This window comes from Cynocephalus volans, chromosome 8 (assembly GCF_027409185.1).
Source record: "Cynocephalus volans isolate mCynVol1 chromosome 8, mCynVol1.pri, whole genome shotgun sequence".
Classification (NCBI taxonomy): Eukaryota; Metazoa; Chordata; class Mammalia; order Dermoptera; family Cynocephalidae; genus Cynocephalus; species Cynocephalus volans.
The window spans coordinates 56,062,033-56,075,259 of NC_084467.1; the positions used below are offsets into that span (position 1 = coordinate 56,062,033).

At 37.2% G+C, this 13,227-nt stretch overlaps 1 protein-coding gene across 2 annotated transcripts in view; it reads left to right on the forward strand.

Annotated features, from left to right (window-relative positions):
• LEPR (leptin receptor) overlaps nt 1-13,227 on the forward strand; it is an 83,543-nt gene that overhangs the window by 37,619 nt on the left and 32,697 nt on the right. For both annotated transcript variants that reach the window (XM_063105114.1, XM_063105115.1), the window contains exons 7-9: nt 8,582-8,872; nt 9,031-9,148; nt 10,812-11,011. In XM_063105114.1, coding sequence (XP_062961184.1) covers nt 8,582-8,872; nt 9,031-9,148; nt 10,812-11,011 — 609 coding nt within the window. The remainder of the gene's footprint in view (nt 1-8,581; nt 8,873-9,030; nt 9,149-10,811; nt 11,012-13,227) is intronic.

Consider the following 13,227-nt stretch of genomic DNA (forward strand, 5'->3'; position numbering starts at 1 on the left):
TGTCATTAAGTAGAATGCTGTTTAATTTCCATGTGTTTGCATAGTTTCCAGAGTTTTGTTTGTTATTAATTTCTAGTTTTAATCCATTGTGGTCTGAGAAGATACATGGGATAATTCCAATTTTTTTGAATTTATTGAGACTTGATTTGTGACCTAATATGTGATCTATCCTGGAGAATGATCCATGTGCTGATGAGAAGAATGAATATTCTGAGGTTGTTGGGTGGAATGTTCTGTAGATATCTGCCAATTCCAATTGGTCTAGAGTCTTGTTTAGATCTTGTGTTTCTCTACTGATTCTTTGCCTAGATGATCTGTCTAATATTGACAGTGGAGTGTTCAGGTCCCCTGCTATTATGGTATTAGTGTCTATTTCCTTCTTTAGGTCTAATAGTGTTTGCTTTATAAATCTGGCTGCTCCAGCATTGGGCACATATATATTTATGATTGTTATGTCTTCTTGATGGATCAGTCCTTTTATCATTAAGTAGTGTCCGTCATTGTCTCTTTTTATGGTTTTTAGTTTAAAGTCTATTTTGTCAGATATAAGAATAGCCACTCCAGCTCGTTTTTCTTTTCTGTTTGCATGGTAAATCTTTTTCCATCCTTTCACTCTTAGTCTGTGTGAATCTTTATGGGTGAGGTGGGTCTCTTGTAGGCAGCATATAGTTGGGTCCTGCTTTTTGATCCAGTCAGCCAGTCTGTGTCTTTTAATTGGGGAATTTAAGCCTTTAACATTAAGAGTTGTTATTGAAAGGTGTTGATTTATTCCTAGCATTTTATTGGTTGTTTGGTTGTCTTAGGTGTCTTTTGTTCCTTGCTTTCTGATTTACTGTTTGGTTTCTTTGTTTGTTGGTTCCTTAGGTTGTAGATAGTGTTTTTGTTAGCTTGTTTTCTCTTCATGAATGCCATTTTTATTGTACTAGCGGGTTTAGATTTTTCTTAGGTTTTTATGGCAGTGGTAGTTATTTTTCAGGAACCAAACCCAGTACTCCCTTGAGGATTTTTTGTAAGGGTGGTCATGTGGTAGTGAACTCCCGCAGTTTTTGTTTGTCTGAGAAATATACTATTTGCCCCTCATTTCGGAAGGATAGCCTTGCAGGGTAGAGTATTCTTGGCTGGCAATCTTTGTCTTTTAGTATTTTGAAAATATCATCCCATTCCTTTCTAGCTTTTAGGGTTTGTGATGAAAAGTCTGATGTTAACCTGATTGGGGCTCCCTTATAGGTGATTTGACGCTTCTCTCTTGCAGCTTTTAAGATTCTCTCTTTGTCTCTGAGTTTTGGCAATTTGACTATGACATGTCTTGGAGAAGGCCTTTTTGGGTTGAATACGTTTGGAGATCGTTGAGCTTCCTGGATCTGAAGATCTGTGATTTTTCCTATACCTGGGAAGTTTTCTGCCACTATTTTGTTGAATATGTTTTCAATGGAATCTCCATTTTCCTCCCCTTCTGGAATACCCATGACTCGGATATTTGAGCGCTTGAGGTTGTCTGATATCTCTCTCAGATTTTCTTCCATGTCCTTGATTCTTTTTTCTTTCTTTTTGTCTGCTTGTGTTATTTCAAACAGCCCATCTTCAAGTTCAGAGGTTCTCTCTTCAACTTCAACAAGCCTGCTGGTTAAACTCTCCGTTGTGTTTTTTATTTCACTGAATAACTTCTTCAGTTCAGCAAGTTCTGCTACATTTTTTTTCAGGACATTGATTTCCTTGTATATTTCCTCTTTCAGATCCTGTATACTTTTCCTCATTTCATCATGATGTCTAGCTGAGTTTTCTTGTATCTCATTCAGTTTCCTTAGAATTATCACTCGAAATTCCTTGTCAGTTATTTCAAGGGCTTCTTGTTCTATAGGATCTAGAGTATGAGATTTATTAACTTTTGGTGGTGTACTTTCTTGATTTTTTGTATTTCTGGTGTCTTTTTTTTGGTGTTTATTCATTGTGGCAGGGGGTTTCACAGTCCACCGGTTTGAGACTAATGACTAACTAGGATGTTGCTGTGGTTGCCAATTTGGTATGGCTCCCGCTGTGACTGCTCAGTTGGCCTCTAGTGTCTTGTGTGTGTGGTTGCCTCGGGTCTTGGGCTTCTCTGGGGATCCACCTTTCTGGTCAGCTTGTACTCTGCTGGGCTGGTGGATCACGTACCACAGGATGTGTGATCTCTGTTGAGCTTTCACTTTCTGTACAGGACTTCTCCCCGTTCCGTGTGCTCTAGCCCAGGCTGTTAGATCGTGCAGTGGCGACCCCACCGGGTGTGTGGTTTCTGTCGAGTCTCCGCCTCCCTGGCCGCACGTCTCCCCACTCTGTGCACACTGTGCTGGGCTGGGGTGTGTCTTCTGCACCCCTCGTCTATCAGCTGGGCCTTCAAGACCCTGCTCAGCACCGCCTCGCCCAGGAAGTCTACCAGGTTTCTGCTAGGCACAGACGACCGGTCTCTCTGGGTGCCTTTGTAGCACTGTGTAGATCTTTCTCGGGTCTTGTTCACCTTTGTATCCCCCCGGTATAAACCGAGTCTAGTGCCCACCTGCAGCCTGCTCTCCAGCAGGTTCAAGCGGACCTGGGAACTCTCCTACCACACTATTCCCAACCAGAAATTCGTTAGGCTTTTTTCCAAACTGGTGTTCGCAGAGATGGTATCTGCCTCCCAGTAACAGGAAGTTTACCGGGGCCGGAGTCCAGGGTGTGATGGAGTGACCGTCGGCCCGCCCGTACTTCCTAGCCCTCCCAACACTGGTCAGGACGCCCCACACCCCCAGCCCCGCCAGAGAACCGCGGAGGGAGTGGGAGAGGAGGCCGGCCCACAGGGTCCGGAAAGCCCCGCACCAGGCCAAGCAAATGGGCTCAGTGATGGCCGAGCAGGGCGGAGCTGCCCGCACCTGGGAAAATGGAGGCAGCACCGGGGCAGTGAGTGGCCTGGTGGTGCAGGCGGGAGCCGCGTGGTCATCCACCCCCGAACAGAGCTGTGCCAGGGATCACTCACAGTGCTGTGCCAGGTCGGGCGCTCGCTCTGTCTCTGGTTTGTTGCCTTCCGTGTTCTCGGCGCTGCCGCCTCAGGCTGTTCAGTCGCGGCGCCACTCGGGCGCTCCCAGGAATCTTTAATGCCGGCCTGAAACCTCGAATCCTGAATAGGGCAGCTGGCCGCCTTCAGTGCGGCCCCAGCCTCCGGGATCCTGGCTGCATCCACAGCAGCCCTGGCGCCGTGTTCCCTGTTTCAAGACTCGCTTTTGCAGCTAAGAATCAGTTCTTTTCCTGCTCCACACTTCAAAGCTGTTGCCTGTAAATGAGGCAGCCTCTCCTGCCGGGGGCAAAGTGGCGTTGAGCCCCCATGACCGGCCAGCAGCAGCAGTCCTCCCTTAAGAGATGGCCAGAGGAAGGTCCACAAGTTTCCCGGCTGCCTGAGGCCCAGTGGCCACCTTTTCCACCTCAGCTACTCCACGCCAGCCGCCGCAGCCGCCGCCATCTTGAAACTCTCCCCAAAAGAATTGATCATGAGAGCTTTCTTGGAGGGGGCTCCCTGCAGAGTTCTGAGATGGTACAGGGTATCACACAGCAAGTGGGCTGAGTGTGTCCACGTGCTCTTTCCTCTCCTTACAAAGCCACCAGTCTACCCCAATAATAACCAATTAATCGATTAACCCATTAATCCATGAATGGATTAATTCACTCATGAAGGCATAGCCCTCTGGATCCAGTTATCTCTTAAAGGCCCCACCTTTCAAATACCATATTGGGGATTAAGCTTCATGAGCTTTGGAGGGGACAAACATTCAAACCAAAGCAAGAGGGGGATGTATTAACATCAAATTTCAAAGATGTCCCATGTGGAGGTTTTTACATAGAATGGGATGAGTGGGTGTTGAAGATAAAGTTTTACCAATGAAGTAAAGGTCAACAGCTCCTACCTCCACTGAGTGGGCTGTAGCTTGTCACCTTCATTTAGCCATTTGGTGAAATGTTTCTCTTTCACAGTAAAATGGCTTCATTCTTCACCGTTTTACTTCTTAATTGGAACCGAAAACCTAATCTCTCTGAAAAAGAGGGAAATTGTAAAAGAATCAATTTTGTTTTTCAAAGTTTGCTAGGATTCAAGAGTTATACATTAAGACTTTTCTAGAATAATAATTCTTAGCAATATTATTTATTCAGTTAAGATGCGAATTTGGATTCAGTATAGCATAATGGTTTTGAGTTACATTTCACCCAAGATTTTATTTTGTGTAGTTCACCTTAGGTTTTTAGGCCTTTGGATGGACATATTTCTAGCTCTGCTTTACTTTATACAGAACTCTTTTATAATTAATATCAATATCTGTAGGATTACATTTGCTGGGTTTCTTAATATGTTGGCTCATATTTTTGTGTTTCACACATAATATAATCAGATTTATTAATATGAACTACACTGCACACAACTTTGCCAATTTATTTCCTTGTACAATATCCAACAATATTGCCATTAATAGTTAGCCTTTTAGTTATTCACCACTCAGGTCCCTCTAGTGACATTTGACATGCTAAACAGAAAAATCTGAAAATAAGTGAAAAATCTAGACTTTGAGTAAATAGCTGCCACAAAGGGCATCATTTGTTGATTTAACAATGAGTATAAAGTTAAGCTTACTAATGTAACAAACTTAGATAACTTAGTTGCCATTGAATAGTAGCAGGTGAGCATTAAGGGAAGACATAAACTCACCAAATAGAAAGCAGACTAGGGACACCAAGAGTGGGGACAAAAGCTTACCCACATAGGTAGCTCCCAAGAATATTTTTCTATTACTAAGTCATGTACTGTAATGATGTAACAATATAGTGATGTGTACTGAATCACAAATAAAATGTATAATTAGGTTCAAAATTCCCTATTGAATAATAATAATAATAATTGACAGTTATAAGGTGCTTCCTGTATTTTAGGCATTATTGCAAGTGCTTTACATATATTATCATTTTATCAACAATAAATTTTTACATATTTTACATATAATATCATTTATTTCAACAACCCTATGAGATAGGTACTGTTATTGCTATTTTACAGATAAGGAAATTGACATTTAGAGAGGTTAAGTAACTTGTAAAAGTGCACACAGAAAGTAGTAGAGCTGGGTGTCTAATTCCAAAGTCTGTGTTTGTAAACACTAATAAGGAAGATGAGTGCATAATATATAATTATGCAAGATTTCCATTGGCACTAAAAATTGATACTCAAAACTAGTAAGCAGTAAGCTTAATTATGTAGAACATTTAAATAGAGCAGCTCATTTCCTTCACTGTGCGTGGGACATGAGGTTTTACTGTTGCTTAGGTTTTTTAGGTTTGGGTTTGCTGAATTACCTTGGCAGCAATTTCTGTACTTCACAGCACTTAACTGCAATTACATCTCGTCCACTGAATGGTGTGCAACAGCAAAGTATGTTTCTCCAAACCTGGAAACTTCCTATTCTTTGTGTAAAGAGATTTGAATCCTTCTTTCTTAAGTCTAGGTATTTAATATTATTAGATTCTCCTCTACTGTTCACCAGTAGGTGCTGTGATGGCATCCACCCAACAGAAATACTCTGTACATTAGCTCCCCCACTCACGGTTTCACTTCCTGAGGTTTCAGTTATCCTTAGTCAACAAGTCTTAAAATATTAAATGGAAAATTCTGGAAATAAGCGATTTATAAGTTATAAATTGTGCTTTGTCCTGAGTAGTGTGATAAAATTTTTTACTGTCCCACCTGGGACATTAATCATCCATTTGCCCAGTATCTCCACAATGTACCCCTGCTGCTAGTCACTTAGTAGCTGTTTCAGTTATCAGATCAACTGTCATGATACCACAGTGCTTATGTTCAAGTAACCCTTATTTTACTTAATATTGGCCCCAAAGAGCAAGAATAACGATGGTGGCAATTCAGATATGGCAAAGAGAAACCATAAAGTGCTTCCTTTAGTGAATAGGTGAAAGTTGTTGACAATAAGGAAATTTTACAAATTGTATGCTGAGGCTGCTAAGATCTATGGTAAGAACGAGTCTACTATTCATGAAACTGAGAAGAAGAAAAAAGAAATTTGTGCTAGTTTTGTTGTTGCACCTCAGACTGCAGAAGTTATGGCCACAGTGAATAAGTGCTTAATTAAGATGGAAAAACCATTAAATTTGTGGGTGGAAGATATGAACAGGAACGTGTTCCGATTGATGACAATCGCTACTGTCTGTGGCTTCAGGCAACCACTAGGGGTCTTGGAACATATTCCCCTCAGATAAGGGGGGACTACTGTAATATTGGGTCATTAATTTATTAAGAGTGAATATCCACACCTTCTTTATATTTCCAAACACTCTGGATTTTATTGAATCCTTTTTGAACAGAGGTTGCCTGTGCATTGCTGCCATAGCAAACAGAATGTCAATCATCAGTACCTTTATAGCTACTACTTTTTATTCATTGGTACAACTGTACCTACCAACTATGCAGTTAATGAAGCATTAACTATTCCTAATCAAGGGATTTTTATGGATTCTTTTAAAATGAATTGGCTAGGTTCTTTCCCAATAGCTGTTGGGATGTCTTGTACTTTTAGAGGAAAACCTAGAACCTTTGCAGAACTTATGAGGTCCAGGAATGTTGCGACTAGATTACGCTACATACTGAGCACAACTTTAAAAGTGCTGAATTCTTGTAGTACCTTTATTAGCTCAATTTTTGTTTCCACCAAAGAAGAGAAGAAACAGATATTAGGCAATTTCTACATTTCACACTTGGCACTCATGTAATGAGTTAGAGAAAACGTTTTCCCCTTAAAGAAAAATGGGTGCATTTGCTCCAAGAACAAAAAGTCTATTTTCTGGAGCTAATATAAACACATTTAAAATAACTCTAAAATGTTTTGATTCATGATTTATATTCTTTTGTGTAATTCACAAATATTTATCAATAGAATTTCCTCTTTAAATAAAGTTTGTCAATGTAGATATTGCAAAGGTATTACAAAGAAAATCATTATTGTTTTGTGATTCTACAAATTAAATATCACATAGTATCTCCTATCAGGATAAAAATGTATATTTATATTATTTTGCAAATTAAATATCCAACAATGACCTCATGTCAGTTTTTTAAAAAAACAACCCCCGTGTAATGTAAATTTTACAAATTGTCAGGTTTTTATTAACTTGTCTTATTTTTAATCTAGTATCTTAGCATTTAATCATGCCAAAATACTATGACTTCAATCTTATTTTCAGTTAGACCTTACTATATGCATTTGATTTTGAAGTGAAATGCTTTTTTAAAAATTACCTTTAAAATGAAAAGCTTCAACTTCATTCATGAAAGCTTATTTGTACTTTTTAAAAAAAAAATAATTATTTTGAGGCAGTTCAGTAATGAGGCTGAGGAGCATTTTGAAAGAAGGTTAATGATCTCTCACTTCTGTGGTAGGTACTTGTCTGCAGTAAGTATTGTACGTGTGAAGCTTGATTTCCACCCTACACTAGGATTATACTTAGTAATGTGATAAATCTAACGGTCTGGCTTCTGTCCAGTAATTTCATGCTACTAAGTTTTTTCCTTTTCTATTTGACTATAGACATTCAAAATGCAATATCTTGTATGGAATGTAAATACAAAGAAATTGGAGTTTAGCACGCTATTACAGAATAGAGAATACTTAATACAAACCAATGAAGTTTGTTTTTGTTTTTAGAGGTAACACAAAAGATATATATGAAAACAGATATTCATATTCTATCAGCAGAAAATGGCTTACCTTAAATTGTACAATCAAAATATACTGATATTTTTGTAATACACAATGGAGGAAATAATTCCTTCTTATGTAAAACATCATTTACTTTTATCCTGTTTCTCATTGAAAATAATAGGCAAACTAGGTTCTCAACGGTAGAGGACTGAAAAAATGGTATGTTGTAGAAAAATATTGGTTTCCTTGTTCTCAGCCACATCACACTGGCATTAAGTAACTCAAAATGACATTACAGCCCAGTATTTACAGTTTTCCCTGCTTTGTATATTGGTGCATCATTCATATTACATTTCTTGATTTTCTTATTTATTCCTTATTTGTCTACTTTATCTGATTATTTGAAATTTTCATATATCCAAACAAAGCAATAGCAACACCCATTTTTTCTTCAGGATTTTGTCTCATCGTGGTTTGTTTTAAGAACTTGCTCTAGTTTTACTGATTTTTAAAGCAGGGTTTGATGGAAAACATGTCATTTTGAAATTAAATTATATTTCATTTTAGTTAGTTTTCTGCCTATCAGTCAGCAAGTGACAATTACTGACTAAAACTTATTTTAGGTTGAATAAGTCTCTGTGCTCAGAAGTTAGCAAAGACATTGATGGAAGCTCAGCTCGCTTGAGAATGGGAGTACTTGGGCCATTCCATAACCCTACATGAACAGCCAATTATAGAATTATCCAGTTTCTTAGTAAACTCACTTTATCGTTGGCAGTGTAACCCTGGAATGTGTTGCGAATCTTTTTTACATGGTGTAAATTGCTAACGTGATGTTTTCTCTCTTCCTCTGATGTCCTACCTCTCTTCCCTCATTACAGATGTCATATACTTTCCACCTAAAATTCTGACAAGTGTTGGGTCTAACGTTTCTTTTCATTGCATCTATAAAAATGAAAGCAAGACTGTTTCCTCAAAAGATATCGTTTGGTGGATGAATTTAGCTGAGAAAATTCCTCAAAGCCAGTACCATGTTGTGAGTGACCATGTTAGCAAAGTTACTTTTCCCAATTTGAACGCAACTAAACCGCGAGGAAAGTTTACCTATGATGCGGTGTACTGCTGCAGTGAACATGAGTGCCATCATCGCTATGCAGAATTATATGTGATTGGTAAGAAGACTGCGATTTTGTTCATTTTGTTCCATGAGTTAAATTTTCATTATGGACCCTACATTAGAGTCCCACTGAGGGTGTAAGGAAAATTTTTTTCATTAAATTTTTTTTGGCGTTTTTGCTTTATATTAATATTTTAATGTGTTTTTAAATAGATACCAATATCAATATATCATGTGAAACTGATGGGTACTTAGCTAAAATGACTTGCAGATGGTCAGCCAATCCAGTCCAATCACTTGTGGGAAGTACTTTGCAGTTGATGTATCATAGGTATGTATTATTTTTGCTGTTTTATTTTTCCGTGGGTATGGTGAGAGAAAAATTTTCTCTGGAAATATGATCATAATGGTAGTCTTGTAGATTTTCCTCCTGAAAGAGGAAAGTAGACTATAATTAATTAGGAAATTTTGGAAGGATTAAATAAATTCATGATTCTTAAAAAAAGCTCACACCCGAGGTTAAAAAAATTGTAATTTGTTTTTATTTCAGTGATATTTTCTGACAATCAATTCTCTATAATTGCATCTTGACTCTTGAATGAAATACAGGAAAAATTAGTTTGTATATACATTTTAATTTGACTTAGAGAATTGACTAGTGGAGGATTATAAATGTTTAATATCATTTGGTTAAAGATCAATGTTTTGGAAAAAAGTTAGAGGTAGAAACACCAAGATTGTAATAGATAATATGAATGATTTTTTAGAATTATAAACACTTAAGTTAATAAAGAGTAATGTGTTCTAATAAGGAGTGATTTGTGCTTGTTTATTTTTTACCCTTCCTTGTTTTAGAAACAATACAAGGCATCATCTTCTCACAGTATTCTTCTTTTCTCTACCAAGCATTTTATCCAAAATATCACCCTTAATTAGAAAATAGGTACATTTTTATTTTTAAAATATCCCATAGTAGTTTTCAAGTCTTCATTTTTCCCCACTCATCACCATTTACTCACACACACACACACACACACACACACACACACACACACACACACACACACACACACACACACACACACACACACACCCGATGATTGCCATTTTGAGGAAAAAACGAGTTTCAAAAAATGGAAAATGAGAGAATGTAGATTTTTCATCTTCTCACTTCCTCACTCCCATCCCTATGGAATGAATAATTGCTGCTTTACCCATTTAAATACTATTCTCAGAGCAAACGGTGGAAGAAGAGCTCTTTTAAAGAACAGGAGAAATGCTTTATGTGTTCTGAGGTGGAGTGCTGGTCAGTACTCAATCCTAAAAATTTTTTTCTTAATCTTTTCCAAGAAAATGAGTAATATACTTGACAATATGAGCCATATGCGAGGGTACTTTAAAAAGTTCATGGAAAAATAGAATTAAAACACAATGAGAATCTTTCCATAAACTTTTTGAAGTACTCTCTTACATATCAGAAATTGGAATTATTTTAATTTATATTAGTCTGAACTAGAAAATTTTAGGGCATTTTCAATTAAGCTCTAATTTACTATCAGTTACCATCTCAATGTGGTGGAATTTAATCCCCTATTTAAAGTGTGAGGAATTTGCCTGCCGTCCCATCCCAGGAATGCCCCATTACTACTTTTGATTTATAGTTTTAAAATTGTATCAATAGTATATAATATTAGCTTAACTTCCAAATTACTGTAAGTTCTATCTCTAACAGGATCATTATCTTCTTGTTAGAGCATTTATTTCATTTGCATCCCCACTTGGGGTCTAATGAAATATTTAATGAGTTGCTGTGTTTCTGTGGAAAGACATAACATTGGGAAATAGCTGGGAATTCAAGAATGCCTTTCTAGTAAGAGCATCTATTTTTAGATGAGCAAAACTGTCTCCCTTTTAGACAACAAATCAAAATTCTCAAATATCTTCTTATTGGTTGTATCAATGTATTTTAATTGACTGTTTTTGTGTCTTTTAAGGAGCAGCCTTTACTGTTCTGATATTCCATCTGTTCATCCCATGTCTGAACCCAAAGATTGCCATTTGCAGAAGGATGGTTTTTATGAATGCATTTTTCAGCCAATCTTTCTATTATCTGGCTATACAATGTGGATTAGAATCAATCACCCTTTAGGTTCACTTGACTCTACACCAACATGTGTCCTTCCTGATTCTGTGGGTATGTCAAACCGTGTTGTGTATCTTCATCTTTATTAGCAGATTTGGATGCAGATTGATTCAGGGTTAACCTTGTATTTGCCATTTGCTAATCATTCTAGATTTTGAAAAAAAAATTGTTCTTGTTTACAATGGAAATGAGAATATAATCAGCCTTAGAAAGTTTTACAGTTTTGAGTTCATTTAAAATTATTTCTAGCATACTATTTTTTTTAGCAATAGGAATATTTTCAATACACTATTTGATGAATTACATGGGTCACTGTGAATGAACTTTAGTAATGTTTTTCTAAATAATAAAAATTGTCTAAAGTTTAATTTGTATATTCTGAGGGTCTTGGTAATCTGAGAAGTCATACCCCAGGCTCTAATTTGTGAGACTGTGTAGGGGGCAGAAGCATTCAAAATAACTAAAGTGAAGTGGAGAAAATAGACAAGGATGATCCATTGTGATATTTAAAACATTCTTTTCAAAAGATATTTTGATTTCAAAGATATTAAGAGAGCCTTTGGAAAATTTGATATATCCCTCCAATATCACTGTGAAATCTCTGAGTAATTACCCATTTATGAGATTGTGCAGCAGGAATGAAAGAATATTTTTTGGTGCTATATACTATTTTGTTGGGAAATTATGCCAAAAATCAATATTTAATGCATTATTTTTCCAATTAATTGCTGCATATTTGAGTTAAAACCTACATTTCCTTAAATATAGGATAAAGTTGTTTTAATTATTAGATTTCTTTTTCAATATAAAGTCCCAATCAGTTGATTCTCTCCCCACTATTTAATTCCACATGAAGTGATTTTACTGCAAGTAGTACTTTTCTCGTACTAAATATCCTAAGATAGCAGGAATCCACCTTTATCCCTCCCCCAACACACAGAGATAATAACACATTCACAGATATGAGAAATGCAATGTGGATTCAGTAACATGCTATACGAATAACCGTTATGCTTTCAAAACTAAAATAAATAGTTTAAGTTGTGCTTATACTGCTAGAAAGCAGTGTGGATATTCAACTTTGGGATCCAAATGCCATCTTCACCTCTTACTAGCTTTGTATACTTGGACTAGCCAGATAGGCACTCCATGTGTATTTTCTCATCCATAAAATGTGGATAGCTTCACATATCCTCCCAGCATGGATTTGTGAGGGTTCCATAAACTATTGAACTTGAAAGAATTCTTGCTGCAGACTAGATATTCACTGAATATATTCATATGACTCAGTCAAATACAATCACAGATTTCATTTCTTATGACCTCTCAAACATTGAGACTTCCTTTCTTGAGGAGAAATTGTCTTTTCCAGAGATGAAGTACATGTCATCTCACTGGGTTGAAGAAGAATGCCCTCTTGGTCTATGAAGAACTGAGTAATCATGATACACTGTATACTAATGAAAAAGTTTAGGTAATTTGTCATCAACAGTCTGAAGTATTATGTTGTTGATTGCTTAAAAACGATTAAAAAAATATTGTGCAAATGGAAGACCACACCTTCACACAGTAGTGGTTTTTGGCAAATGAGATTTAGAGAGAGAGAATGATAGCAAACACCCAAACTGTGCCAATCCAAGTATTATTCATTCCCTATGAATCATAACAAGGTTAAGATTTATAAGACATGAGGAAATAAACAGATCAAGAAGGTAGACCCAAGAACAGCTACAGTCACTTCTCTCTTAATTTTTCCAACACAGAGTGGATGCCAAAAATTATTTGGCATCAATTATGGTTTGGATTATTTAGGTTCCATACCATTAGCCCTTTGGCTTTTTTTTTTTTTTTTTTGCCATTGTAGTTCTTTCCTGAGTGCTTCAGCCAAAGGCCGTCTTTCACTTTGGATTATCCACTGGCAGGGGTGACTGCTCAAAATAAGTACCAAGAAGAGGGTCATTCCAGCCGCAATCCTGGAGTCCTGTGCTATACCAGGCATTAACTCTTTAGATGCTGGATCATGGGCAGTGTGGAGGGAATCCAATGTGAGCCAGTTCTGGAGGAGATATTCCTCAGGAGAGCAGCTCTTTACCAGTTGGTATGAAAGAACTTAAAATTTTTAACAATTGGCTTGGCATGCCAACTGAGTATGTGCCGTCAACATAAAATCCTGCACACAGTGCAGATAATCACAACGTAATTTTGTAAGTGTGATTCTGCATTGTAAAGTTGATGCTGGGAGTCATGACGAAGGTAGGAGCTTCAGA